Here is a 27,922-nt window from a genome sequence, read left to right on the forward strand (position 1 = left end):
ATATTTAGCAAAATCAATATGGCAATCCTGCGTCCTTGGCCTTTTTGCTTTTTACATCCTTTACCTTAGTTCGTTTCCCAACTTTTTTCCTTCTGCTGTAGAAACTGAAAAAAATACAATAACAAAACTTTTTCTTTTTCCATTGTAGGAATGGTTTTAAGAATAAACAACGAAAGATAACATTCGTTCATTGGTAAGTTCCTGAATTAAGTTTCGAGACGTCTAAGTCTAAGTCTGTGACTGTACTGTATAACTGTTGGACTTTAGATAGATGCGTACGCCCGAATAATGAACGGATTTTTATCAACCTCAATAGTGATATCTAGATGAAAATTTAATTTTCTGACGATTTTGATCGTGGACTCTTCTTTTTTTTAAATTGTTTTTATTAGAATCAAAAGCTTACACTTACTTAATTAAAAACAAGCTTGATGGTAAACTCTCTCTCTCTCTCTCTCTCTCTCTCTCTCTCTCTCTCTCTCTCTCTCTCTCTCTCTCTCTTTATCCATCCATCTCTCTCTCTCTCTCTCTCTCTTTATCCATCCATCTCTCTCTCTCTCTCTCTCTCTTTATCCATCCATCTCTCTCTCTCTCTCTCTCTCTCTCTCTCTCTCTTTATCCATCCATCTCTCTCTCTCTCTCTCTCTCTCTCTCTCTCTCTCTCTCCTTACTCCCTCTCCTTCCCTCTCTATTCCACCTTTCTCTTTCATTTTTCCCCCCCCCCCCTTCTCTCTCTCTCTCTCTCTCTCTCTCTCTCTCTCTCTCTCTCTCTCTCTCTCTCTCTCTCTCTCTCTCTCTCTCTCTCCCTTTCTCCCCTACTCCCTCACTCCCTCTTCTTCCCTCTAACCCTTCTATCTCATTCCAACTCTCTCTCTCTCTCTCTCTCTCTCTCTCTCTCTCTCTCTCTCCTTATCTATCTCACATTTTTCATTCACCTATAATAGATAATCAAGATTTGAGAGGCTTTAATCTTTATATTTAACTTTTTATATGTGTTGATGTGTTTTATTATAAGTGCTTCTTATTTTTTATATTTTCAGGTTTGAGTTTGACATATTCAATCATGGAATACAATTTATTTAAAGGACTTGTGACGCACATAATAGATCCAAGCAACTTCTGGATGCGCATTGGAACGGGTATATCTATTTTATTTTATAAAAATTTCAGTTATTTATCGACAAGGATAATGAATTAATTATTGTTCTTTACGAACCATGTTTCATATTCATAAGCAAGCCTTATGAGATCAAAATTTTGGAGTCCTCACATGAGTCAGAATGTGCTGATATTTAAGTAAATATACTACCCAATGACAAGAAGATGCTTCAATTATATTCAGGAACGTCCACGTAATCTTAAAATATTCTACTTTTTAAACCAAATTATGACTAGAGGGCATAGCATGATGGGAAATTTCCGAAAGTTATAAATTACAGACTTTTTAAAAATGTTAATTAACTCTTTAAGATTCAACCCGACAAAAACCGACAACGGCATAATATTCATGGGTGGGGTAGTCAAGACTGGCCTCAATAAGTAAAATCCAATCGTTGTGAAGGAAATTACAGGCCTGTCACTGTCGCAGGATGTTTTCTGCTTTGATTTTTATAAATTTGCTGACAAAAAATAAAATATGGTGTAGAAATTACGATTTTGGATCCTATTTTATTTGCGGGTGAAAGCCATTGACATTGCACTTTGTTTGGTAAAAATCGGAAAAAAATTACGACTTTGGTGATGAAAAATGACTTTGATAACAATTTTTGTAAACTTTTAAAAATATTATGAATAATTTATAACTTCCTTTTTTGTGGGGCGATTTTGTCATTCTTGGTATCAATTTTATTGTAATAAAGAGATAGGAACTTCAGAGTTATTTTTTCTGATGTGAAATTATTACTTTGTAATTTTAGCACTAAGAAAAATAGTTGGTAAATAAATTTGTTACACCTCTTTGATCGACCGCCACCGTCCATTCATGTGGAATTGTGAATCAAGCGTCTCAAAGTCTTCGACCAATCACAGGCTATCTAGCCGGCTGGCCGAAATGAAGACGCTTCTCACTGTCAATGTATTACGATATTGTTATCCAAAGAATATAACACCTTTTTGAGTATGCCTAAAAGCTAAAATCTAAAAGTAAAAAATACAATTCTGAAGAATTTGAAAGTCACATTGCTGAAATCAGCTTGAAAATAGAAGAACATTGGTCTTTATTTCAGAAAAATCGGTTGAAAACCAACGGTTTTACGAATAAATTTGATTTAGAAAACTGCTATTGTTTATTTTAGCTTTTTTTAGCAACTTTTTTATTTATCGGCCGATTTTCTTGATTATTATATCATTCTTTATATCTCAGTGAGACGAGATCAGTGATATGCTTTGTTTGTTTCAAATGTAACTAGAACATAATTTGGCTTTTTTACCTATCAACCGTGCCTGGATAATATATTCAACAACGTGGTGATTGTGACGGAACTAGTGCTTCACCGATGAATCAATGCATTGTTGTCAGCTGTTGACATGTGAGCTGTCAGAACGACCAAATCGTTGAAGGGTCAAGATTCTCAATGGCCAATCGTTCTTCGATCAAAAAACTTAAGAAGTCACGAGAACAAAAGTTTGAAATTTGGTGATGGACGGACCTATGAAATCGCTTCTAGGCAGAGTTTAGCCATGAGTGACCGTAGAAAACGATATAATGCGACTGCAGACATCAAAGGGTAGGCTTATATCATCAAAGGATGTCTACATGATTGACATGGCCATATAGGACACTCATTATCTACTCCCCCAAAAATAATCTGAACACGAGAGGGTTAATGCATTATACAAATCTTGAACATTTAATGGTTTGTTCAGAGCAGATGAGAATCGAACCTGTAATAAAAAATGTGGAGTCAGTAGGTAGATATAGAGGGTTGAGTGATGCAGAAGGTAATTTTTAAAAATAACAAAACATGTTCATAATATGTAGTATTATAGACTCTAATTTTTTTGGTGGATCTGTGGAATTCTGTGATTTCCGAATTTTTTGTGGTTCATCGCTGATCTGTAATCATGGGTTTCGCTGGTTCAAAACTGGGGCCAATTTTCTAATCAATTTTTTGGTTTCATGTTTAATATTTATTAGGTTTCCTCTTTCAATGTTGATGATAATGATGTTTGTTTCAGGGAAATTCAAGCACCATATTTATTACTAAATATTTCAGTTGGTTATATACTTCTGGTTGTCACTAATATTTTAGTTTTAGTTTTATTTTACACTGAGTGTTCTCAGATTATACTTATGCTCTCACTGTTTGTGATATTAATTAAGCTCAATAAATAGAAGTGATGAATTTATTTTTTTTAATGACAAATTCAAACAGGAAGTGAAATACCTGTATTGAAAAGAATTCAAGGGGGATAATTTTTGTGACGGAATTAAGTTGCTTTATGTTAAAAACAACAAAGAACAGAAAAAGAAAAATACCTCTGCTACAATAAATTTGGCTTGGTAACGGCTTTAGATAGTAATGAAAGATCATCGTTCCAGTTAAGAGAAATTTAATACTTTTGGTTCCTTCTTTTTATAGTTGTATGAAGAAAAGTTGAACCTTTTTCTTTTCAAGAATAAAAAGTTCTTTTATGGTGGTAGGTCTGATATAATTGTGGGATAAAGTGAAACTACCACCACATTATCATCCCTACCACCACTACTACAACACACCACCACATCATCACCCATACAACCACTACTACAACTACCACCACTACATTATCATCTCTACTATCACTGCTACAAAACTGCCACCTCATCATTATCCCTACCACCACTACTACAACTTCTACCACATTAGATTCCTACCACCACTATTACAACAACGAACAACACATGATCATCCCTCCCACTACAACAAATGACACCACATCATCATCTCTACTACCACTACTACAACCACCACCACATCATCATCCCTACTATTACTACAACAACACCACATCATCATGCCTACCACCACACGACAAGAACCTTCCAATCTGAAAGCGAGTATGAATGTGAAGTTATAAGGTAGTACATGCTACATCATAACCGCATTATGTAATGTTAAGTGTAGCGAAGATAGGAAAATAGGATTTTAGGAGAAAGAGGATGCTCTGTATTATACCATATAAAAATATTTAGCACTGCAAAAGGTATGAGTAGTCTTGATAGGTTGTTTCAATGGAGGCCATGACAGGAATCAGTACATTGGAACTATTCTGCGTAATGGTACTGTTCCGATGAAGTGGCTTGCACTGTAATATTATTAATTGTTGCATTTTTTTTAAAAATTGTATTTTGATATTTGAATTTAAAATGGACACATTTTCATTGGTTTTTCAAAGTTTGAATTGAAACTCCTGGTAATGGTTTTAGAATAAATCATAAATTTTATTTCAATCTCATTAATGCTAATAATTGACTGTTGTTGTAAGTATTTCTCACTGTTGTTGTTTTGTAATAAATATCATTTTCATGTTTTTTTTAAATTTTCATGTTTGTTTTTACGAAATTGATATTTCACTATTACTTCATCAATGAATTTAACACAATATCGTATTTTTGGTTAATAAAAGTTTGTTCCTGTATTTCATTTCCAGCAAGACATGACGTGATCTTATTATTTTTCATTTTTAACCATCTTCAAATATCCTTTCTAAATAACATCACCATGAGTTATACTCAACATTAACACAGATCTCACAAAAACCTTTTGAAAATCAAGCATTTAAGCTTGTATGAATATATGTTACGTAACACATATGCAAGTTAGGATAAGACTTTTAACTATAAATTGTGTGGTATGTTAAATTTAAAAAATATCTTCTATATCCTAGACTATGACATGCATCTCTTCAATGAGTATCAGCAACGGCTGAATGCCTTTTACAACCTGGACCTGACGAAGTACACATGTGTGCCAGACCAGATGCACCCTGGATATTTAGTAGTTGCTGCTGAGTCAATCAGAGAGGATGGATGTCACTGGGAAAGGGCTCAGATCACCAGGGTGGACAGGTAAAAAAAATGTTTAAAATTGAGCTTTTTATATAGCGCAATATCCACTAAATGTGCTCAAAGCGCTTTATAAGGGGTCCCTGGCCAACAGCAACGTTTAACATGTAAGACTGGACACTATGCGCAATAGGCGATATTACAATTTTTTCGGACAGAGACAACGCTGTTAACGGCCAGGTACTCATTTGACACCTGAGTACGGTGAGAGAATGTGAGTAAAGAGCCTTCTCTAAAGACTCAACTATGCGCTGAGGGAGGCTTGAACCCAGGACCTTCCGATCCGAAAGCGAGTGTCATACCACAAGACCACATAGACGCACCTTTCTTAACATCAATTAGGTTAGAGATTGGTATGCTCGAATCAATTCCTCTTTGTCTTTCTTTTTCTTGGTTGCTTTAATTGTAATTCTAGTATGACACCATCAAGCTTAAAAAGTCCACCAAAAGGATACATGGAAGACAGAAACATAACACTTGACATGCTGGATCAGTCGTGCCCCAGTAGATTAACGACCGCGTTTATCAATAGAGAAGAATGGCGGAAAGTGGTGAGATCTGCATCCCGTGTATCCCCCCGATGGTCATCAGATCATGGGATTGATGATGATGAATATGACCTAACTGTGTTGCAAGCGCCGTAAAACGCTTTAAAACAAACAAAAACATCACTAAGTTTCCATGTCGTCTGATCAATCTCAGTATAAGAACTTGGTCAGCACCTTTTTGAGATGACTCTCTCTGCTTTATGTCATTTTCAACTCTTCATGCTGCTTTTATGACATTTTACATAATTATAACATCAAATTTAAGGACCTTTCTCATCTTTAGAGATTTGAAAATTTTAAAATTAATTAATTCATTAAAAAATTTATTTTTTTTGCTCTTGCTCAATGAACTATCATGATAAATGTTATGCTTTCACTGTATTGTAGATTTAAATATTTACCAAGCAAAAGCATTAAACCCAACAGAAGATTTTTAGAGAAAGCGGACAAGAGGACATAATTCTAAATCATATATGGACAAGTCTTTTTCACTGGTTATTATCCTTATTAATCTTTCTGTACTGTAAGATGTGTTCATAAAAGAGTCATTTTGATCAAAACTGTTTATTGGTCTTTAGAAATTGAAAAACAATTTTTAAATTCCGCTTTTAAGATGGGTCGGTATGGGGGTTTGGAATCAATATCATCATAATCAGAATGGAGTTGGGGGGGGGGGGGGGGGGAGACATATATATATATATATATATATATATATATATATATATATATATATATAGAGAGAGAGAGAGAGAGAGAGAGAGAGTATGTTTGTCATCAATTTTGAATTCATCATGATCAACATCATTCATGGCCGTCAACATTATTGTTTCCCTGTGCTCGTCTCGAAATGTTTTCTTTCTCTATCATTTTCTAAATGTTTTTTTTCAGTACTAGATATTATAATTATATAATCCTCCAGTGGCAACAAGACAGCTGATGTATTTTTTGTTGACCTTGGCCACTCAGGCATCGTTGAAGTGGATAGATGTCGTGCCATAACCTCTGACCTTTTCAACTTCTTGCCCCCTCAAGCAAGTCGGGTCAGCCTTGGTGGAGTTAAACCGGTAAGTGGAGGTTGCAGAATGTTAAGTTATCAGCAATTTGTGTCTGTCACTGCAAGATATCTGACCTCCAGGTTTTTGGAATTCTTGGTTTGTTAATTTTTTTAGTCTTTATTTTTATACACTGAATTATAAGCAGCATTTTAATCAAACCAAATGTACAAACATAAGGTGAAGTATTTCTGTACTATCTTGGTTGTTTCCATTTCGACATTGATTAATTTTGATAATGAAATCAAAATTGATTGTTTTTTTCAAGCAACTATAGAGATTAAATTTATTTTGTTTTCCAGGAGCTGTACATTTTAAAATGTTTGAGTAATCCATGGGTGCCAGTTTTCCGGTTCATGCCAGAATTCTGGTTTCGCGATATCTCGAAGTCAAATACCTCCGGTTTCAGTGTTTTGAGTAAAATAACCTAATAGCATCGGTAAAAATTCGAAAACGTGATTCAGCCCAAGCCGGTGTCCATCACTAAATTTTTCAAAAAATGTTGAGGGAGTACCTCTGGTACTCTCTGTCTCTCACTGTTCTTTGGCTCCCCTAGAGAGACACAACTGCACTGTGAGTATTTCACTATGTATTATAAGTTGGTTTTAAAATCAAATTAATTTCCTCATTGTGTCAATATGTTTGCTGTGTAATCATTTAATAATGGTATAAAAACGGTGATGAAATAAGAGTAAAGTTTAGGCCGCATTTTCAGTAGGAACATTTTCAGGTTTGGTAAAGTGTTGAGATTTTAGTTTCAGGTTTCAGCACTTCTTCCTGCTGGCACCCATGGAGTAATCTTTGAATGTTTGAATAATCTCTGAGTAATTTATATTAGCAAGAAGTTTAAAGATAGCTCTTTCCAATCTTATGCTGATTGTTAAAATATAATGTGAAATGAAAGTTTATAACAGTGGAAAGTTAGCTTGCTCAGGAAAATCAGTAGTTTGGTGTAGCTACACTTGTTCCGTCCGAGAGATGCGCATAGTTCTTTTTGCTATTATAACAAAGAAGTAAAAAAAACTACAGCATTTGCACTGAATAAGTGTTTGTATAAATTAGTTATGATTTGACGGTTGTCACTACGAGTCATATTTTAATCGAATTGTCTTTTAGTTATCAACTTCATGGAATAGTCGTGCTACCAGCCTCCTTCAGAGAGAAACGGATGGACAAGAGGTCTTGACACTTCTCATGCATTATGATGAGAACAGCATGTGTTACACTGTCATCATCTACACCAGGTATGGAAGTACATTGGCTTGTTGGTCATGAGCTAGGGATTTTATTTAAGTGATTGCTGTGCAGACTATTCCATACAGGTCATATATGACCTGCTATTTTTGACACAATGCAGAGCAGACAAATCAGCATCATAGGTCATCAAAGTCCCACTTTCTTTTTTTTTTTTTACTACATAACATGAGTAGATAAAGATCTTATATATTGACATAAATGTTACCAGAAGAAGGTTATAATGACATTCAATCTATTGATACTGGTAATAAGTAGTCTTTAAAAAAAAAAAGAACAAGAATGCGGTTTATAATTGGCTAACAATATCCTGCGGTTAGGTAAAACACAACAGCCAATGAAAATGCATTTATCCAGGTAGTACTTGGTTTTCAACAGATAGGCTAGGGAGAAGCGCTATCCACCATTACCATGTGAGACTTGTCTTCGCAAGCTGCCTGGCCAACCCCATAGTCTCAGAACAGAGACAGTGGGTCAGTAAATGAGACCGAGACCTCTTATCCCCTCTATTTCTCTATTTCTCTTATATGCATTACCATTACCATTAATAAATGTATTTATCTTTCTAAATTTCTCATTTTGTCTGCATTTCTTTATAACATTTTATTTAAATATAAGAAAAGTCCAAACATCAATTTTCATCTGTGTATTGTTTTACTGAAGATATATTTATTCTCTGCTATAATTATCCCTTAGATTTATAACTTCAACCAACTGTTTTTATGTAGAGATTGTTGTAGTTTTTATTTTTTTCTTCTTGTCTCTAGACAGACACAGGGAACCTGGAGATCACTCATTCATCAGATGCAACAGGAGGAGTTAGCTGTGGTAGGTCTGGCTTATATTTGTGTCAGGTTGTTCGGTAATACTTCACTCTTGTTAGAGTGCATTATGGAGAAACCTGAAATACTTTCTATCTGAATGAACCAGCCTCATTTGGTGGTGAATTGATGCATATCAAATATCATTTATAAACCCTGGAAAACAAATAAAAACTGATTAAACCAAAAATGGCTAACTGAACTGTGATGATAATCTTTGTTTTTGGGGTCTCTTTAGAAATTATCCGCTGATTTTCCTCTGATAAAAGCTCAGGCCGATAAATGGTGGATCATGCCATGTCTTGTGGCATAATTTGACATCTATGTTTGATTGCGTGATTTTTTTATGAACATCCGAGTTTATGATATGCTAAGCAGACTGGTGCCAAATGTCAAAAAGTGACACTAGACCAGTGTTGATCTTGAATGAATTGATGAGTAACAGGAAAAGGGATGGGATAAATGGGTCTAAATGATTTTTTTTTCTCTCTCTTTATTTTTTTGTAGTTGTAGCATGCAGATTTTTGTTTGCAAATTGGTGTTCTATTGTTTTTGAGTGTATATTTGTTTAAATGCATGAGTTTAGTTGTATGTCTAGTTGTTCTGGTGAGGCCATCATTTTGTTTGTAATTTTGAACATGAGTTAAACGTTCTTTCGGTCTGTCTTTTAAGGGAGTCTGTCCAAGTTGTGTTATCACTGTCTGTTACGCTCATGTGGGGCTGTTACCTGTAGTCATTGCATGCGAATCTTGCAGTGCAGCGTTGTACATCTTCAATTGCTTTCCTTACAGATTGTAATTGTAGACCCTAAACTGTACTGGAATAATCTAAGATTGATCTTACGAGTGCAAAGTAGACAGTTTCTTTCAGGTTTGCATGGCAATGTCTGTTGTTTCTGTTGATAAACCCTAGAGTGCACATTGTTTTATTTTTTGTTATTTTGTTTTCGTGTGCTTGTTGTTTCAGGTTTTCTTGTACGATGATGCCTAAATTTGATTGGGTTTTATTTTTTCACATATTATCTTATTACATGCCCTGGGTCTTAGAAAGCAAGAATGATATGGTTTGAAAAAATTAGTTCAACAACACAAATTATGCTGCTTTTGAGACTGTGATGGACTAAATGGACATTGTGTGCAAGATTCAAATCCACAATCTTTATAGATCAGGAGCAGTATCACTTAATACGTAGCACACGGTGGACTCACTCTGTTTATCTATCCACAGGGCACGGGTGGCATGATAAAAGAGATCCTGACTGATGACATTGTGGAGGAATGTAAGTTTGATATGGAACACTTTTTTTCAGGGGAGTATCCCTTCCAACTCTCTTGATGAAGAATCATTGCCAGATTGGCTAATTGATTATTTTGTTATTCTTTTTTTTTTTTTTAATTTGTATAATTTGGATTCTATTATGAACAGTTTTCAATATCTGCAATAGTCAATCATTTTGGGTTTTTATTATTATTATTATTATTATTATTATTATTATTATTATTATTATTATTATTATTATTATTATTATTATTGTTATCATCATCAACATTTTTTATTTATTTAGTTATTTGTCGTTTAAAATTTACATTGTCATGTGAATATAATTGTTTGCGTTACTTTTATGATTTGTAGACTGGTATGTAAATGTTAACAAGAAAAATGCATGTCATCTGAGGAGGATAGTATATAATTCTGATGTAACAACAAGATCCTTTAACTGGGTTATTTTGATTGTGTGAAAATTTTCCATGAACACAACAAATATGTGTACTGATAATATCTGCTGATTTATTTAACAATGTACCAATGCTGTTTAAATGATTCTTTTTCATTTTAGTTGTCTTGTTAACATTAACTTTTTTCTAAACAAAATTTCTTACAGGTTTGCGCAAGGTTACAGAGAGGTACAAGCAAGAAACAGAGTCTGAGACATGTGAAAATGGGGAGACTGAGAAACTGCCAGTTGAAGAAGAAGTTAATGAGAAAGAAGATATAGAGAAATGGAATGATGATCATGTGGTTGGAGGCAGTGATGACTTTCTAGCAGCCCTGGTCAACGTTTCTAAAAATATCTCAACAGCATCTCAAAATCAAGTAAGGCTCATTTGACACGATTTGTTGCCAGTTTGTGTGTCAGGGAAAATGATGGCCACATGAATTAATATTCAATTGTGATATAAGAAGGCTGGCATTATCAATAAAAAAATACATGATTACCGTTATAAACATGCCACTGTTTTATTGCCATTTCATTGCAAATGTAATTATAGTTGTAAGATAACTACACTAATTCCATGGAATTTTTTTCTTCTTTTAATCTGCTGTTGTCAAACTTACTGCAAGATACAGACTAGATTCCAAGCATTTTATTTGTTGAATACACTGGGTTTTTATTTTTAAAAGACCCCAAATAAACATTTTGATCAAAAATCTATCATCACAGGTGCGGTATCGATATTGTGGAGCTCTCAGGGCACTTCACATTAAGTTTGCTAAATATTTTGTGATAGGTGAGGAAATAACAAGGCCTTGAGAAGATCCAGTTTAATATCTCTTTCTTTCTTCATTAGAGCATAAGTTTTAAAAAGTGGAATTAAATTGTTTGTTTCCAGTCTATGTCATCATCAGAGACAGAACGGATGGTAACAGGCTTTGACTACCGCACATTGATGCAGACAAGATCCATCTCACTGACTCAGATGCAACAAGAGAAGATAGTTGAGGCACAGGAGGTTACCAAGACCAATATAGAGCGGGATTTACAGAGGCTGGAGTCATGTAACAGTCAACATGATGATCAGGACTGGGGTAAGATACGGAATGAGGAAAGGTTGGAAGAAGAGTCATGACTCATCTTCATTAGAATCATTTAGAATTTACGGTTATTTTATTTTAAAGATAAACAAACCAAAAGGCATGGAATGTAAAATTTATATCTCTTCTGTTTCTGCTGTAATTGGGTAATTAAGTTGATAAGTGAAAGCAATAGACACGCAGAAATACTGAGCTATCTCTGTATCACTTTTACCATTGTTCATTTATTGTTGAGAGTATTCAATACTCAAATTAAAATCAGTATTTTTTTCTTTTCATCACCAGATACAGTTCAAGACACTGACTACCATGTTGATATTATGTCCCAGATCTACCATGGTGTCCTAGAGAGGCAGTCCAGCAGTGATGATGGTTTGTTGTTATATAATGGATGGAGTAATCGTTGGTACAATAACCTCAGGAATATCCGATTGGTTGATTGTCTCATGTTTGGAATTTCCTTCTATGTTATTATCTAACGTGAACTTAATGGCAAATCACGTGATTGAGTCAGAATAAAATCAAAAGAATCATGATATATTTATCAAAAGTAAAGGATAAAGATAATGAGTGAAAAATGGCCTTAATATTATTAATAGTAATAATGATAATAATAATAATAATAATAATAATAGACTCTTATAGAGCGCACAATATCCTCAACCATGAGGCTCTTGGCACTTTACATCAACACAAAACAATATTAAAGAAAGTGCATATCAAAAAAGAAATGTTTCAAGGATTTCTTGAACACAGACAATGATTTGGACTGCCAGATGCTCTTTGGAATGGTGTTCCATACAGATGGACCAAAATGAGGAAGGACCTTGTTCCTGCTTTCGTACGAATGGGTGAGATAGTCACACGGGTGGTGTCATTGGAGGGATGCAAAGATCGGGTGTCAGATATTTCTTTAAGAGTTCTGTAAGGTAGGGAGAGGCAATGTTTTCCAGACAACGATAAACTAGGACACATGCTTTGAATTTGACGCTTTTCTCAACAGGCAGCGAGGGTTATCTTCAAAGGAGAGGTGATAATTTTAACGTTTAGTGAGATTTATCACATTTAAAAAGAAAAATCATTGTTTTTAAGAAATTTTGTGGTTAAGAATGTTTCATCAACATGTCTTTGATAATATTGTTAATTGCTCATGCATATAACATGTATCCTTATTCATTAATGTGAGAATTAATGGAATTATGCTAATGACAAACAGCCAGTTTTGTGACCTAATATATTGTTATTTGTAGCTAGTGAAAAGATCAAGGTAATTAATTTCAAGATCTGTTTCAGGATTGGACTTTGGAAATCAATCACTTAAAATTATTGGTGAAATTTTGAGGAAAAAAAAGTGTGCAAGTAGACAAATAAACTAAGAAAAATAAAGCTTGTGTATATATTTCCAACAAGCTTGTCAGCTCTCTCTTTTTTTTTAATACAATCACATATGTTTTCATCAAAATACAGTTTTATCATCAAAAATGATATACATAAAGCTCATGTGTGTGTGTGTTAAATATGAATATGGACCATAAAATGATTAAATTAGTGTCATGTATTTCACACCAGGCATGAGTTATCTGTGGGATGTGAACAGCATGCATGGGATGGCATCACACGAGAAGCAAAAGCCTTCATCTTCAGGAGAAGGTAAAACTTCACTCTATTCAACAAATGATAAGGACATCGGAAGACGTTATTATAATCAGCTGGATGATGAAAAAGATGGCGTAGAAGAGGATGAAACAATCATGAACAATAATGGGTATGAGATTGATGGTGATAATGGTAGTGCCAGTGCTAGTGTTGGACTGAGTGAGATGGACAGTTATCGGTTAGAGAAACAAATAAAAGAGGTAAGACATTTTTATTTTATCAATTATTGTCCAGATTTGCTCCCTCTCTCTCTCTCTCTCTCTCTCTCTCTCTCTCTCTCTCTCTCTCTCTCCCTCCTCTCCTCCCTCCTCCCTCCCTCCCTCTCTCTCTCTCTCTCTCTCTCTCTCTCTCTCTCTCTCTCTCTCTCTCTCTCTCTCTCTCTCTCTCTCTCAACTGTTAATTTCCTTATCCAGTTGGGAATATGTTTTTGTTGTTATCATTATTTATTTTTTATTATTATTATTATTATTATTATTTATTATTATTATTATTATTATTATTATTATTATTATTATTATTATTATTATAACAACAGCAATGATAATAATGGAAACTGAAAATTGAACTCAAACTGTTGGTAAGAGTCATAAAATTAAAGCAATGAATTGTGAAATTTGTTATGATTTAGAATATGACACTTGACCCTGTCTTGTTCAACCTTACATGCAATAGTGCAAGGACATAATAGCATGCACAGGCCCCCTTAAAATATATCAGTTGATTAGATCTTTATATCAAAAATTCTTATTTCAGGCTGGGTGGGGTCTTTGATCTCCCAAGATAGGCAGGAGGTCACACTGTGTCTTCTATCCCCTATATCTGTTGTCCGAGTTGTTTTCTTGTCTTTGGAAGGGATTACTTGGTCTTGTATTAGTTCTGTTCGGAGTCCTTGACTGGGAGGGGAAGCAGTCAAATGTATAGTTATAGTTTTGAGAGATGATATTTGTTTCCTTGTAAATCATCTCTCTGTCATATACTGTTACATTTATTATTATTTTAAAAAATATAGAATGGTTTGTTTGTAAACAATTGAGTGTATTACTCTTAGTGGGGATCTGTGCCCGTGTCTGGATGAGACTTTTAGGTGATTTCAACAAAGTACACTTATGGTGCGCTGTTGAACTCTTCATCTATTCCTTATATGAACCATTCCCCTTTGTCTTACTTTTTCTTGTGTGCTTTCAATAACTTTTTTGACTTTCCATCAACTTCCTTTTTACGGCAGTGAAATAACCGAAATGTGTCAGAAGCGCCATTAAACCCTTAAAAGCAAAAACAAAATATCTTATTTCACTCAACCTCTCTCACAAGCATATTTTTCTGTCATCCCCATCAAAGCTGTTTCATTTCTGCTCACATTTTTCTTAGAAGAATGCCTCCTCCCTCCCTCCTCCTCCACACCCAAAAAACAAAACATACATATCCTGTGTTCTGTTTGCTTGAAATATAAGACAATCGTTATGCAATAATAAAGTCATCAAATCAATTTCAAATGATCTGTTCTTTCATTACAGATTTTGTCAAACCCAAACAACATGGAATCTGATGTCATCTGTGCCTCCATTTATGGTGTAGTGGAACCAGGTTAGTTAATGGTGACTGTTTTCACTCCCAATATGAAACAAGCGAAAACAAACAAAAAAATTAGAAAAACGAAAAATCTGTAATTTTTAAATATTATTTTTGGCTTTATAGGTCAACTTCCCCTTACCAGAATGTTATGATGAACATAAAGATTTAAACTTTATACTTTATAAAACAAAATTCTTAATTTAAACTGGACCTTTGATACGACAGCAATAAGAGAATATTTGATCATACAGTTCATGGAGACGAGAGAATCATTTATATTCATTTTTTGTTTTTAAAAAGAATTATTTTCCTCTTTTCCTCAGATTTGGATGCCCCAGTGGACCACCTTCGTGTGGTCATCTGTGCCATATTAGAACACATTATTCAAAATTCTAGTCTTCATTCTGAAGTTGCCTTTGCCATTTTAGATACCTACTCTGGTAAGAAAATGGAGATTTCCTGCATTCCTTCATTTAGAAAACGGTTTTGTGCTTACTGGATATTATTTTTATTTTTTTTACTGGAATTTTACGTTTTTATGAATCTTGGATATTTTAGGTTTTTTAAATAAATTGAAAGCTCCTTTTTTAAACAAAAAGTATCCTTAACATAGAGCAAATAGCATGTTTTATTTGATACAAATAAAAAAATTTTTTGGAAAAAAAAAGTAAACATAAAACGGCTTTCTGATAATGATAACATTTGAGATTTAAGATCTTGCATGATAGATTTGATTTGGATATTTTACATATATAATGATAACATTTGAGATTTAAGATCTTGCATGATAGATTTGATTTGGATATTTTACATATATAATGATAACATTTGAGATTTAAAATCTTGCATGATAGATTTGATTTGGACATTTTACATATATAATGATAACATTTGAGATTTAAAATCTTGCATGATAGATTTGATTTGGATATTTTACATATATAATGATAACATTTGAGATTTAAAATCTTGCATGATAGATTTGATTTGGACATTTTACATATATAATGATAACATTTGAGATTTAAAATCTTGCATGATAGATTTGATTTGGATATTTTACATATATAATGATAACATTTGAGATTTAAAATCTTGCATGATAGATTTGATTTGGATATTTTACATATATAATGATAACATTTGAGATTTAAAATCTTGCATGATAGATTTGATTTGGATATTTTACATATATAATGATAACATTTGAGATTTAAAATCTTGCATGATAGATTTGATTTGGATATTTTACATATAATGATAACATTTGAGATTTAAAATCTTGCATGATAGATTTGATTTGGATATTTTACATATATAATGATAACATTTGAGATTTAAAATCTTGCATGATAGATTTGATTTGGACATTTTACATATATAATGATAACATTTGAGATTTAAAATCTTGCATGATAGATTTGATTTGGAATTTTCATATAATATAATGATAACATTTGAGATTTAAAATCTTGCATGATAGATTTGATTTGGACATTTTACATATATAATGATAACATTTGAGATTTAAAATCTTGCATGATAGATTTGATTTGGACATTTACATATATAATGATAACATTTGAGATTTAAAATCTTGCATGATAGATTTGATTTGGAATTTTACATATATAATGATAACATTTGAGATTTAAGATCTTGCATGATAGATTTGATTTGGACATTTTACATATATAATGATAACATTTGAGATTTAAAATCTTGCATGATAGATTTGATTTGGAATTTTACATATATAATGATAACATTTGAGATTTAAAATCTTGCATGATAGATTTGATTTGGACATTTTACATATATAATGATAACATTGAGATTTAAAATCTTGCATGATAGATTTGATTTGGATATTTTACATATATAATGATAACATTTGAGATTTAAAATCTTGCATGATAGATTGATTTGGACATTTACATATATAATGATAACATTTGAGATTTAAAATCTTGCATGATTGATTTGATATGATATTTATTACATATATAATGATGAACATTTGAGATTTAATAATATCTTGATGATAGATTGTATTTGATTTGGACATTTTACATATATAATGATAACATTGAGATTTAAAATCTTGCATGATAGATTTGATTTGGACATTTTACATATATAATGATAACATTTGAGATTTAAAATCTTGCATGATAGATTTGATTTGGATATTTTACATATATAATGATAACATTTGAGATTTAAGAATCTTGCATGATAGATTTGATTTGGAATTTTACATATATAATGATAACATTTGAGATTTAAAATCTTGCATGATAGATTTGATTTGGATATTTTACATATATAATGATAACATTTGAGATTTAAAATCTTGCATGATAGATTTGATTGGATTTTACATATAATATCATTGAGATTAAATCTGCATATAATTTGATTGATTTACAAAAGATAACATTGATTAAAATCTGATGATAGTTTGATTTGGAATTTTACATATATAATGATAACATTTGAGATTTAAAATCTTGCATGATAGATTTGATTTGACATTTTACATATATAATGATAACATTTGAGATTTAAAATCTTGCATGATAGATTTGATTTGGAATTTTACATATATAATGATAACATTTGAGATTTAAAATCTTGCATGATAGATTTGATTTGGATATTTTACATATATAATGATAACATTTGAGATTTAAAATCTTGCATGATAGATTTGATTTGGACATATTTACATATATAATGATAACATTTGAGATTTAAAATCTTGCATGATAGATTTGATTTGGATATTTTACATATATAATGATAACATTTGAGATTAAAATCTTGCATGATAGATTTGATTTGGATATTTTACATATATAATGATAACATTTGAGATTTAAAATCTTGCATGATAGATTTGATGATAGATTTGATTTGGAATTTTACATATATAATGATAACAATTTGAGATTTAAAATCTTGCATGATAGATTTGATTTGGACATTTTACATATATAATGATAACATTTGAGATTTAAAATCTTGCATGATAGATTTGATTTGGATATTTTACATATATAATGATAACATTTGAGATTTAAAATCTTGCATGATAGATTTGATTTGGACATTTTACATATATAATGATAACATTTGAGATTAAAATCTTGCATGATAGATTTGATTTGGATATTTTACATATATAATGATAACATTTGAGATTTAAAATCTTGCATGATAGATTTGATTTGGATATTTTACATATATAATGATAACATTTGAGATTTAAAATCTGCATGATAGATTTGATTTGGATACATTTATAACATAATTAAATGCATAAATTATTGAGAATTTAAAAGATCATGCTATGAATTAGATTATGATTTGGACATTTTACATATATAATGATAACATTTGAGATTTAAAATCTTGCATGATAGATTTGATTTGGACATTTTACATATATAATGATAACATTTGAGATTTAAATCTTGCATGATAGATTTGATTTGGACATTTTACATATATAATGATAACATTTGAGATTTAAAATCTTGCATGATAGATTTGATTTGGACATTTTACATATATAATGATAACATTTGAGATTTAAAATCTTGCATGATAGATTTGATTTGGACATTTTACATATATAATGATAACATTTGAGATTTAAATCTTGCATGATAGATTTGATTTGGACATTTTACATATATAATGATAACATTTGAGATTTAAATCTTGCATGATAGATTTGATTTGGAATTTTACATATATAATGATAACATTTGAGATTTAAAATCTTGCATGATAGATTTGATTTGGACATTTTACATATATAATGATAACATTTGAGATTTAAAATCTTGCATGATAGATTTGATTTGGACATTTTACATATATAATGATAACATTGAGATTTAAAATCTTGCATGATAGATTTGATTTGGATATTTTACATATATAATGATAACATTTGAGATTTAAAATCTTGCATGATAGATTTGATTTGGACATTTACATATATAATGATAACATTTGAGATTTAAGATCGTGCATGATAGATTTGATTTGGACATTTTACATATATAATGATAACATTTGAGATTTAAAATCTTGCATGATAGATTTGATTTGGACATTTTACATATATAATGATAACATTTGAGATTTAAAATCTTGCATGATAGATTTGATTTGGACATTTTACATATATAATGATAACATTTGAGATTTAAGATCGTGCATGATAGATTTGATTTGGACATTTTACATATATAATGATAACATTTGAGATTTAAGATCTTGCATGATAGATTTGATTTGGACATTTTACATATATAATGATAACATTTGAGATTTAAAATCTTGCATGATAGATTTGATTTGGACATTTTACATATATAATGATAACATTTGAGATTTAAAATCTTGCATGATAGATTTGATTTGGACATTTTACATATATAATGATAACATTTGAGATTTAAGATCGTGCATGATAGATTTGATTTGGACATTTTACAATGGAACAGAAAATTGTACACAATGGACCTAGGATCAAAGCTCAAAGAAAGTACAATTCCAGAAAGGCAGATTCAATCATTAAATATAAAAATTCAACCCTTTTTATTCTCTTTTACCAATTACAATAAGCTCAGCCCCTTGCACTCAATGGGACCTTAAATGTAATGATAACCAATCGTCAGGCCCACCAAACTTGGTGTGCCCAAGATCCTCGGTATTATTCTTGACTTCAAATCTTTTGTGCACTGTCACCATTGAAAGATTTAAACTTCAATATTGCTTCGAATATTATATTATGATTGTGATAAGATGATGGGGGTACTGATAGCTCAGGTGGTAGAGCACTCACTTCACAATTAAAGGGACAATGATTGATCCTGGGGGCAGTGTCAAGATTTTTTCAGACCCTGTCCGCCCAGCATTGATTGGGTATCTGGGTCTGTTAGATCTGATGGAAAGTACTTTGCGATGGACTAGTGTCATATCTAAAGGGGGGCAACCAATTGCTATTGTTTCACACTCCCTGGGCCTAATGGCTCTGAAAGATTGCTTTTTAGTGATTTTTAGATTTGGAGTTTATCCTCTATGATGCAGTATCCATTGCTTGACCTTTGGATAGGCACTAGTTCATTCCCATGGGACTTTCACTAAATCTCAACTAGTCAAAGTCACTGCACATTGGTAATGAAGCCAAGGAAAACGATTTATATACGCAGCCCAACCTATGTCATTTGGTCTGATATATTTCAAGTTAATCCCAATTTGATGACATTTCAACAATCAATATTCTTTTGTTTTAGTTGTCTGATGACAAACTTGACCATAATCTTCTTTCTTCTAGATGCCAGTGAATTTGGGGAAGCCATGATAGCTGTGATAAATGAATTGAAGGACAGGTTTGTGAAGGTAAGTGATTTGCTATGATAATAAGATCAGAGTAGTTTAGGTTTGTAGATATATTGTATTGGATACAAACCTGAAAAGTGTGTGATACTCTACTAGGGAAAGAAAATGTTTTGTTTTTTGTTTTTTTCAGGGGGGCGGGGTGATAAAACCATTTTACTACAGCTTGGGAGGGGAGCAGACCTTGGACTTTTCTATTTTTTATTTGATTACGACAGTTATTATATTCGTAAAATAACAATACAGTTTGGACCAATATATGTAACCAATCCAGAACATTATTAAAGATCATGTCAAAATGTGGGGGGTTTTTTGGGAGGGTTTTTTTGTGGTTTTATTTATTTTCTTATTTTTTGGGGGGAGATTCTATCTTTTAGGACAATAGCCAAGGCAACATCATCTTGAGTTACCATACTGAAAATTTCCAAAACCACTGCATTTGATACCAGTATATTTGTTCATGAGTAAATCTCTTAATTGCTTTGTTTCAGAAATTACAACGTTTCCGCAAGAATAAAAAACATAAAGAGTTTGCTCATGTTTTAGCATTGATCTTCAAGCAGGCTGAAGATTGGCAAGAAAGGTAAGGAACAGTCTATTTTATGATATTTCGGTTCCTCGTACTACAATACAGATAACACAAAATGAAACAATTGAAAAAGAAACTTTACATACTATAACATGGTATGAAGAGCACAAGCTCTAAAGTCTCTGGACCAAAGAGAAAGTGATACTAAGCTGCAAGAAGCTGTGGACTGTAAGAAAGTAAGAAACAAAAATGAATATAAATGCTTCAAAAAATAACAAAATACCAAACCCAAAATGTTTCGGGCTCAAAACTCTTCTTCAGTCAACAACAAAAAACAATTAAAACATAATAAATAATTTAATAAAAAATAAAAAAGATGTCTAAGTAATTTATTTATGTTTTAATTGTTTGTTTTTTCTTGGCTGATGAAGATTTTGAGCCCGAAAAATTCTGTGCTTGGTATTTTGTTGTTTTTTTAAGCTGTTATTTCACTTTTGTTTATTAATTTTTGGACTATAGGCAACGTTTTATGGTTAATGATGTCTTGATTGCAATGAACACAAGGGAACAAAAATCATTGATTAGTCAGAAAAAAAAGATATTCAAGGATTCCATTGTCTCAAGATGTTGTATTTGATTTTCCCTTGTACTCTTGTGTCATGCTGCTAGAGATACAAATCCCCCAAATATGTTATAGAAAAAGGTATCTTTAGTTGTCTGTGTCTTTCATTTTGTATGTATGGAAGTCTAGAGCAAGAGGGTGAGATTTGTAAAAAAGCTGAAAATCAAATCAAGATTTTTAAAAGCATCAAAACAAGCCTGAAAGGATAACCAAATATTCAATTAACAAAATTGGGGTGTCAAAAACTCATGGGAAAATTTATTTAGGAGAATTGTATTCTTTTTATCGATACATTTTCTTTTTTTTTTTTCACTCCCCCTCCCCCCTTAGTGTCTGTAAGGAGGTCCAAGATTTTGCTGTGGCTTTGGTTGAGAGATGGATCATCTTCAACAAACAGGTATTTGCTACCAAAGTGTAGTTTGGACACCTTTAAAACAGAAAAATTGGAAAGAAGTTTGGTGGGGTTCTCCATCATCCTATGGAAGATAACCGTCGCTTTTTTTTTTTTTTTAATTCTCAGTTAAGAGTAATATTTATTTATGCCTTTTGTGTGTTTGGCTACAAGAACCCTATCATTGATAGGTGGTAAGTTCCATGTAAGAATGTACTCATGATGATTATTTACTTTGTTTTATTCTGAATCACATCTTTTATGCCTCAAAATCATTATTTTTTTCCATATTGTATATCAAATGTTTGCCTTATTGAAATTAACAGAAGTCCCTTGCTTCTGTGTTTATTTTCAGAGACACCTAAGCGGTGAGGAGCTGGTCCAGTGTGAAATATTGTACTTGGAGACAGCGCAGGCCTTTCTAACAGAATGCTTTGACCACCTCAAGGTTAAATATTCATCAAACCTTAGAGAAATTACAAGTGACATAAGGTGTAAATTATTACAAGACGAGACTGACAGGTATTATTGTATTTTTTCTTTACCATCCCCACACGATTACATGCCATCTCTAATATACTCGCTACTCTAGAGTTAAAATTAGCAATAACTACATCTACAGCATCGTTCTATGTTTTAATTATCCGGACATGTTTTTATTTTAGCATAGTTTTGTTTTGTAAAATATGCTTCAGATGGTTGGCTTGAGTAATTTTTTAATTAATCGCTGTAACAGGTTTTATCGGGCAGGATCTGCTTAAAAATTATAGGATGGTTAAGTTTGAAAACGATGAGTTTAGTATGTTTTATGGTGTAATCCAGGAATAAATAGATCTAATATTGGTTTGAGTAATTAACAAGAGTAATCTTCAAGTGAAGATTATGAAGTCATAATTTACAGTCACAATTTACTTTAAATTCCCAATCTGACATTCCCAATCCTTTAACCTCTTTGTCTTTTTTATAATTGCAGAATATTTTGTTAAAGAAAAATGATAAAATAAATATTTATTGCCTCCATCTCCCACAGGTCAATAAGGACATTTCTGCTAGACATGTTGTTAACTTTTAACCCTGATGGAAGGCTGGAACGAGTTGTCACATTTAGTGTTGGCACACAGACGGAATGCATAACAGGTGATTACTTTTTAATCATTCAGTTTTATGAGGCACATGGAGTCAGATTAAGTGCTGTTTCTGAAGTCGAAAATAGATGGTAATTAATGATTGCTATTTTTAGATAAAATGCTGTTTTATTATAATCTTTCTGTCAGATCCAGCTACCCAATAATTTTGGAGTGGACAGAGAGCTATTAGAATTTTTAAAAACATAAGATTACTGTACATGAATTTATATTCGGTCTTTTTACTTATGAGTAGATGGTACTTTGCCTGTTCCTCAGATTGCTTTGCAGACTAAAAATATTTGAATTGACTTTTAAATCTCAAACATTCCATAATAGAGATTTTGATTACTGATGATTGATGACCATGGCCCCATTTTCATCCGAGTTTCTTTGAAACCTGAATTTCTAAATTGTTAGTTGATGAAAATTTGAGTCTTGTCTGATCTTTTTAAAAAATGAAAATCCTCAGCCCTTTCACTTTCAGCACGACCCATGAAATGTCATGGAACGTTTGAGAGTTAAAATTGAAGGAAAAATCTGCATTTTTGAAAGCAGCAGCATTTTTTTGAAAATGTATACTCTTCTTCTTATTTTTTCTCTTTAGTCTGTAACTTGAACAATTTGAAGATTCCACAGACTTTTGCATTATTCTTTCACTAGAGATGTGAGACTATTCTGCTGCCTCAAAGTTGATGGTATGAAAAAATGCAAGTGAGCGTCCACTCTTGAGTGCAAAACAATAAACTTTGATGGCTTCATCTTATTTTGCTGAATCATCGAGAGATAATTTCACTTGGTTGCTTAGGCCTTTGCAAAATATTGTTACCTTTGTTGCGGTTTCTTCATTGTTGCAACTGTTCAAGATCTAAATCAGTTTTGTTTGTGAAGGGGGGGGGGGGGGGGTCTGTTTTGATTAATAAATTTAGTTGGATTCATTCGTTTTTTTTTATTTTTGATTTGTGGCAAGGGTCCCAGACAGAGCTGCTATAATCTGGCATAGGTCTAACAAAGGCTTTGTAACATTTTAATTTTATTTCTTTCCTGTTGCCGTATAAGTTTCTTCTGAGGACGTCTGAAATGGAGTTTCCTTTTTTGCATATGTTTGTTACATGATGTTTCCAATTTAGCACATTAGTTATTGGTGTACTGTTATATATTGTGTATACTGAATGTACAATTTTCATTTAGTTTGTGAATTTTAGAACCTGTAACTTCTGAGGGTGGAATTCCAGGCTGTTTTCTATTCCCCAGCCCTGTAAGCATCTAGGCCGGCTTGAAGAATTTATGTCTCATGTTTTGATCTTATTGCCCGATGTAGAAGGTTGTCATCTGCAAACAATCTTAGTTGTGATCCTAGTGTACGTCTTCCGGCCTTATTATTATTGTAGATTAAGAAATGGAGAGGGCTGAGAACTGTACCCTGAGGAACTCCAAACATCACATGGGCTGACTCAGATGATGCACTGTCTAAGACAACTACCTGTCTTCGATTGGTCAAGATCGACTAGAAATAATTTTAATGAAATGATGAGAAAAATACTTTTTAATGCTAAAATATGATAGATGCTGGTAATTTAGTGTTTAGTAGAATTTAAAGGCTTTTGAAACAGACTAAATATCAAACATGTCATTATAACTCAAAAACAACCAAAATTATATCATTTGGGGTAATGAAAGTTGCTCGCTTTACTTGTTATCTAATAACATGAAATAAAGCGAGTTGAGCTGAGAAGTGCCAGAAGGATAAAAAACTTTTTGATATGATGGGAATTGAACTCAGGACCAGACTGATACACCCCCTTTGCCTGGCTGTTAGTGTGGCGCTCTGCAATCAATGTCATCCACCACTATAATAAGTGTCTAAAACTACAATTTTGAAATATTTGAAAGTAGTTTATTCATACACGAAGCTTTTTATTTATAAAAATCACTTTTTTCCCTCATTTTTCCAACAGATGATGAGACATCATTGATGCCCGCTATTGATATAGGTGGTAGTGGGGATTTTGGAGCTACAAAATTTGTCACAAGTCAACAAGATTCAAGTCCCAAAAAAAGTCATGGATCAACAGACTTCAATGCACCTTCTATAGAATCTTCATGTGTTTTGGATTTCGTGACATCCCAACTCGATTGGGAGAGTCTTCCTAAGAATGTCAGGAATTTACCACCCCGTTTGTTAAAGAAATATCTACAAGAACATGATATGTGGGAACCACATCTTCCCTCATCACCAATCGATCACACAATTGTAGAAGACTACCATACTGATTTTCCAAATAATAGTAATAATTCATTGAGTCCGGTCACCATTCCCAAACAGTCTTCTTGTCCATCTTTAAGTGATGAAGCTGCCACTGTTCAGTCTATGGATTTAAATTCATTTAGTAATGATTGTTTTAATAGTGAAACTAATATTCCAGACCATGAAAATGTAGATTCAGATTTCAATAAGGACGAATTTCCACCTTCATCTCCTATTTTCACAGAGATGTCATTCTCTCCAAATAATGTTTTGGAAAGAACTTCTACTTCACCTCAACCTATTTTAACTTCGCTTCAAACTGATGAAGACCCTACAAATGAAGTCACTGGTCAGGAAGATTTAGGAAATAACTCGACAAATCTGTCTGATTCATCTCTCCAAATGAGTTACAAGGATCTCTCCATTACAGATGAAATTTTAGACAAAAGTCAAGAGCATGAAACCAAGGTGACATCAGCTGTAGATAATGAAAGACCAGAGACAGTTACAGGCTTTAATAGGGAGACAGTTACAGTGGAGAATGGCTCAGATAATGAGACAGCAACAGAGGAAACAGGCTCTGGAAATATTAAAGTTTGCATTAGAATTGAGAGAGAGACAATGATCCGTTACACACGACAACAATTGATGGAAATGAATCCCTTTGTAGGCCAACCAAAACTTCAATTATGGGATTTGTGGGAACCCAAAGAGGTCTTGGACAAGATGATTGTCCTAAAAAACCCAGGAAAGTCGGTCTTGGAGGATGAGAGGACTGAAGTCACCCGCTCAAAGTCAAAGCTTAATCCGTTAGCAGAGGAATTTGACTGGAGGTCATCTTACCGTTTACCGATAAAGTCAGATAAGACACAAGGATCTTCAGTGGACCCAAGTGTGTTGACTGTCAAGGGAAGGAAAACTAATAATAAAATATGTGAGGACAATGGTAAAATATACTTAAATAATGGCACTGGTTTGCAGGGAATTGCCTCAGATTTTTTCAAACCTGACACATCAATAAATTCTACCCAAGATGTGGAGGAGGGAGAAAGTTGTGGTGGAGGGGAGATGTGGCATGATAGTTCTAATGGATTGGGTGGGCTGGAAGACTTATTGAATCCAAAGAAACGAAATGACACGGGAAAGAGCAAAAAAGGAAGAAAGAAACGTGGCAGAGAAATTCCATTAGATCAGTATTTACAGGAACAGGCAACTAAGAATACTTTGTCAGAGGAGAGAGAAGTTGTGGAAGAAGGAAAAAGTGTTGAAGATGATGGGGACAACTTGTTTAGTCCAGAGGCATTGAAGATGTACGAGGAACTGGAAGAACAAGGGGTCGGTTTGGATGGAAATGTGGAGGATGCAGCAAGAGTTTTAATGTCTTCAAATATAGGCTCCCATGTCTCTTCTTCATCAAAACGCCCATCAATATTTTCGTCCATTCGACCTGAACAGCCAACAGCTTCCAGATCCCCAAAACCGTGGGTCCCAGGCAGTAGGCGATTTTGCACCCGATGTGGGAGCCATGACCATGTTGTCTACGACTGCAATGAAAGGAGCTCTCGTCTGCTGCAGTGATGAGTTGTCGCATGCCCAGATTTTAAATAGGACAAGAGAAGGATAGAACCTATAGTTTCAATTAAGCTATCAAGATTTTACCACTGCAACGTTTTAATTATTTTATAGAAAATACCTTTTTTTAAATGGAGTTACTTGAGATTTGAGATTTATTATTTGAATTTTTAAAATGTAAGTTAAAAATAATATCATGAGCAAGAAAAAAGTGCTAGTTTGGCATATAATGTAAATACATACACACTATGGATGATTTCTAAATTGCTACTCACCTCTTAGTTTTAAGAATTTACAGAATAGAATGGATCAAATTGAGAAATGAGGGAGCAGGCATCGGTGTTAGATAAAGATCTGAACAAGTGTGTATGAAATGGTGCCAGACAAAGCAAGAAAGATATACAAGAAAAAAAAAACATCCCAAAAAATCAGTCTACCTCGACTGGGGATCGAACCTCAGACCTTCTGATTACCGGTCCTGCAATTACATGGTAGTACATGGTAGCACATCTAACCGATAATCAGAAGGTCTGAGGATTGATCCCCAGTTGAGGTAGACTGAGTTTTTGGGGATGGTTTTTTCTTGTACGGTATTTTTCTTTCTTGCTCTGTCTGGCACCTTTTCATACACACTTGTTCAGAATAGAATGCAACTTATTTTGATTTGGAAGATAAAAAGATCTCGGACAGTTTTGACAATCAGTGTTGTGCACCCTATACTATAGTGGACTAGACTTTGATCATCCATCCAACCAATCCTGACGAGTCCATTCTTGGATAAATAGCAGTCCATGATTTTAGTATTCCTGGAAACGTGTTGTTGATGGGGTGATGGGAATGTATTGACTTTTTGGTGAAAAATTCTACGCATATGTTCCATGTTGAAACAATTTAAAGAACTTTATGATGATACTTTTGCGATTATTAACTCCCTAATTTGCAATCAAGAAGATAAGAAAAATTCAGCCAATGTTACACATATAACATGAATTTATATCTCTGTGGGCCATGGTAAGTGAAGTTTACAACCATGACAAGTCGGATTACAAAGATTGTGATCTTGAACGGCTCCTGCAAGTCATTTTTTGTTTGTTTGTTTTTTTTTATTATTTCCTTTTCTTTTTTTTTACTTGGTTCGTTTTTATTTTTTTTTTTCATCAAAAAAATATCTTGCCTTTGACCACACAAAGATAAAATAAATAAATACAAATTATGCTCGTTTTATTTTTCAGTCATTTTATTTATTAGCAGTTTATC

At 32.8% G+C, this 27,922-nt stretch overlaps 1 protein-coding gene across 1 annotated transcript; it reads left to right on the forward strand.

The window, feature by feature from the left end:
• On the forward strand, positions 1–27,878 carry LOC144966568 (uncharacterized). Its single transcript, XM_078903241.1, has 19 exons — positions 1–193; positions 1,041–1,139; positions 4,867–5,047; positions 6,512–6,656; positions 7,761–7,888; positions 8,666–8,726; positions 9,947–9,998; positions 10,602–10,813; positions 11,332–11,527; positions 11,819–11,905; positions 13,103–13,389; positions 14,704–14,773; positions 15,085–15,201; positions 20,118–20,182; positions 20,671–20,762; positions 21,661–21,727; positions 22,077–22,243; positions 22,752–22,858; positions 24,804–27,878. The coding sequence occupies exons 2-19, from the start codon at positions 1,064–1,066 to the stop codon at positions 26,669–26,671; spliced, it is 3,978 nt and encodes a 1,325-aa protein (XP_078759367.1). The 5' UTR covers positions 1–193; positions 1,041–1,063; the 3' UTR covers positions 26,672–27,878.
• Positions 27,879–27,922: the final 44 nt, after the last annotated feature.

Source organism: Berghia stephanieae, chromosome 2, assembly GCF_034508935.2.
Source record: "Berghia stephanieae isolate SIO BIC M18660-M18661 chromosome 2, UCSD_Bste_1.3, whole genome shotgun sequence".
Classification (NCBI taxonomy): domain Eukaryota; kingdom Metazoa; phylum Mollusca; class Gastropoda; order Nudibranchia; family Aeolidiidae; genus Berghia; species Berghia stephanieae.

Bases quoted from the DNA above. Each gene is read 5' to 3' on its own strand.
- LOC144966568 (XM_078903241.1), top strand. From the start codon at position 1,064: ATGGAATACAATTTATTTAAAGGACTTGTGACGCACATAATAGATCCA. The intron at 20,763-21,660 runs GTAAGGAACAGT...CTCCCCCCTTAG, and splicing joins GCTGAAGATTGGCAAGAAAG to TGTCTGTAAGGAGGTCCAAG. The intron at 21,728-22,076 runs GTATTTGCTACC...GTTTATTTTCAG, and splicing joins GGATCATCTTCAACAAACAG to AGACACCTAAGCGGTGAGGA.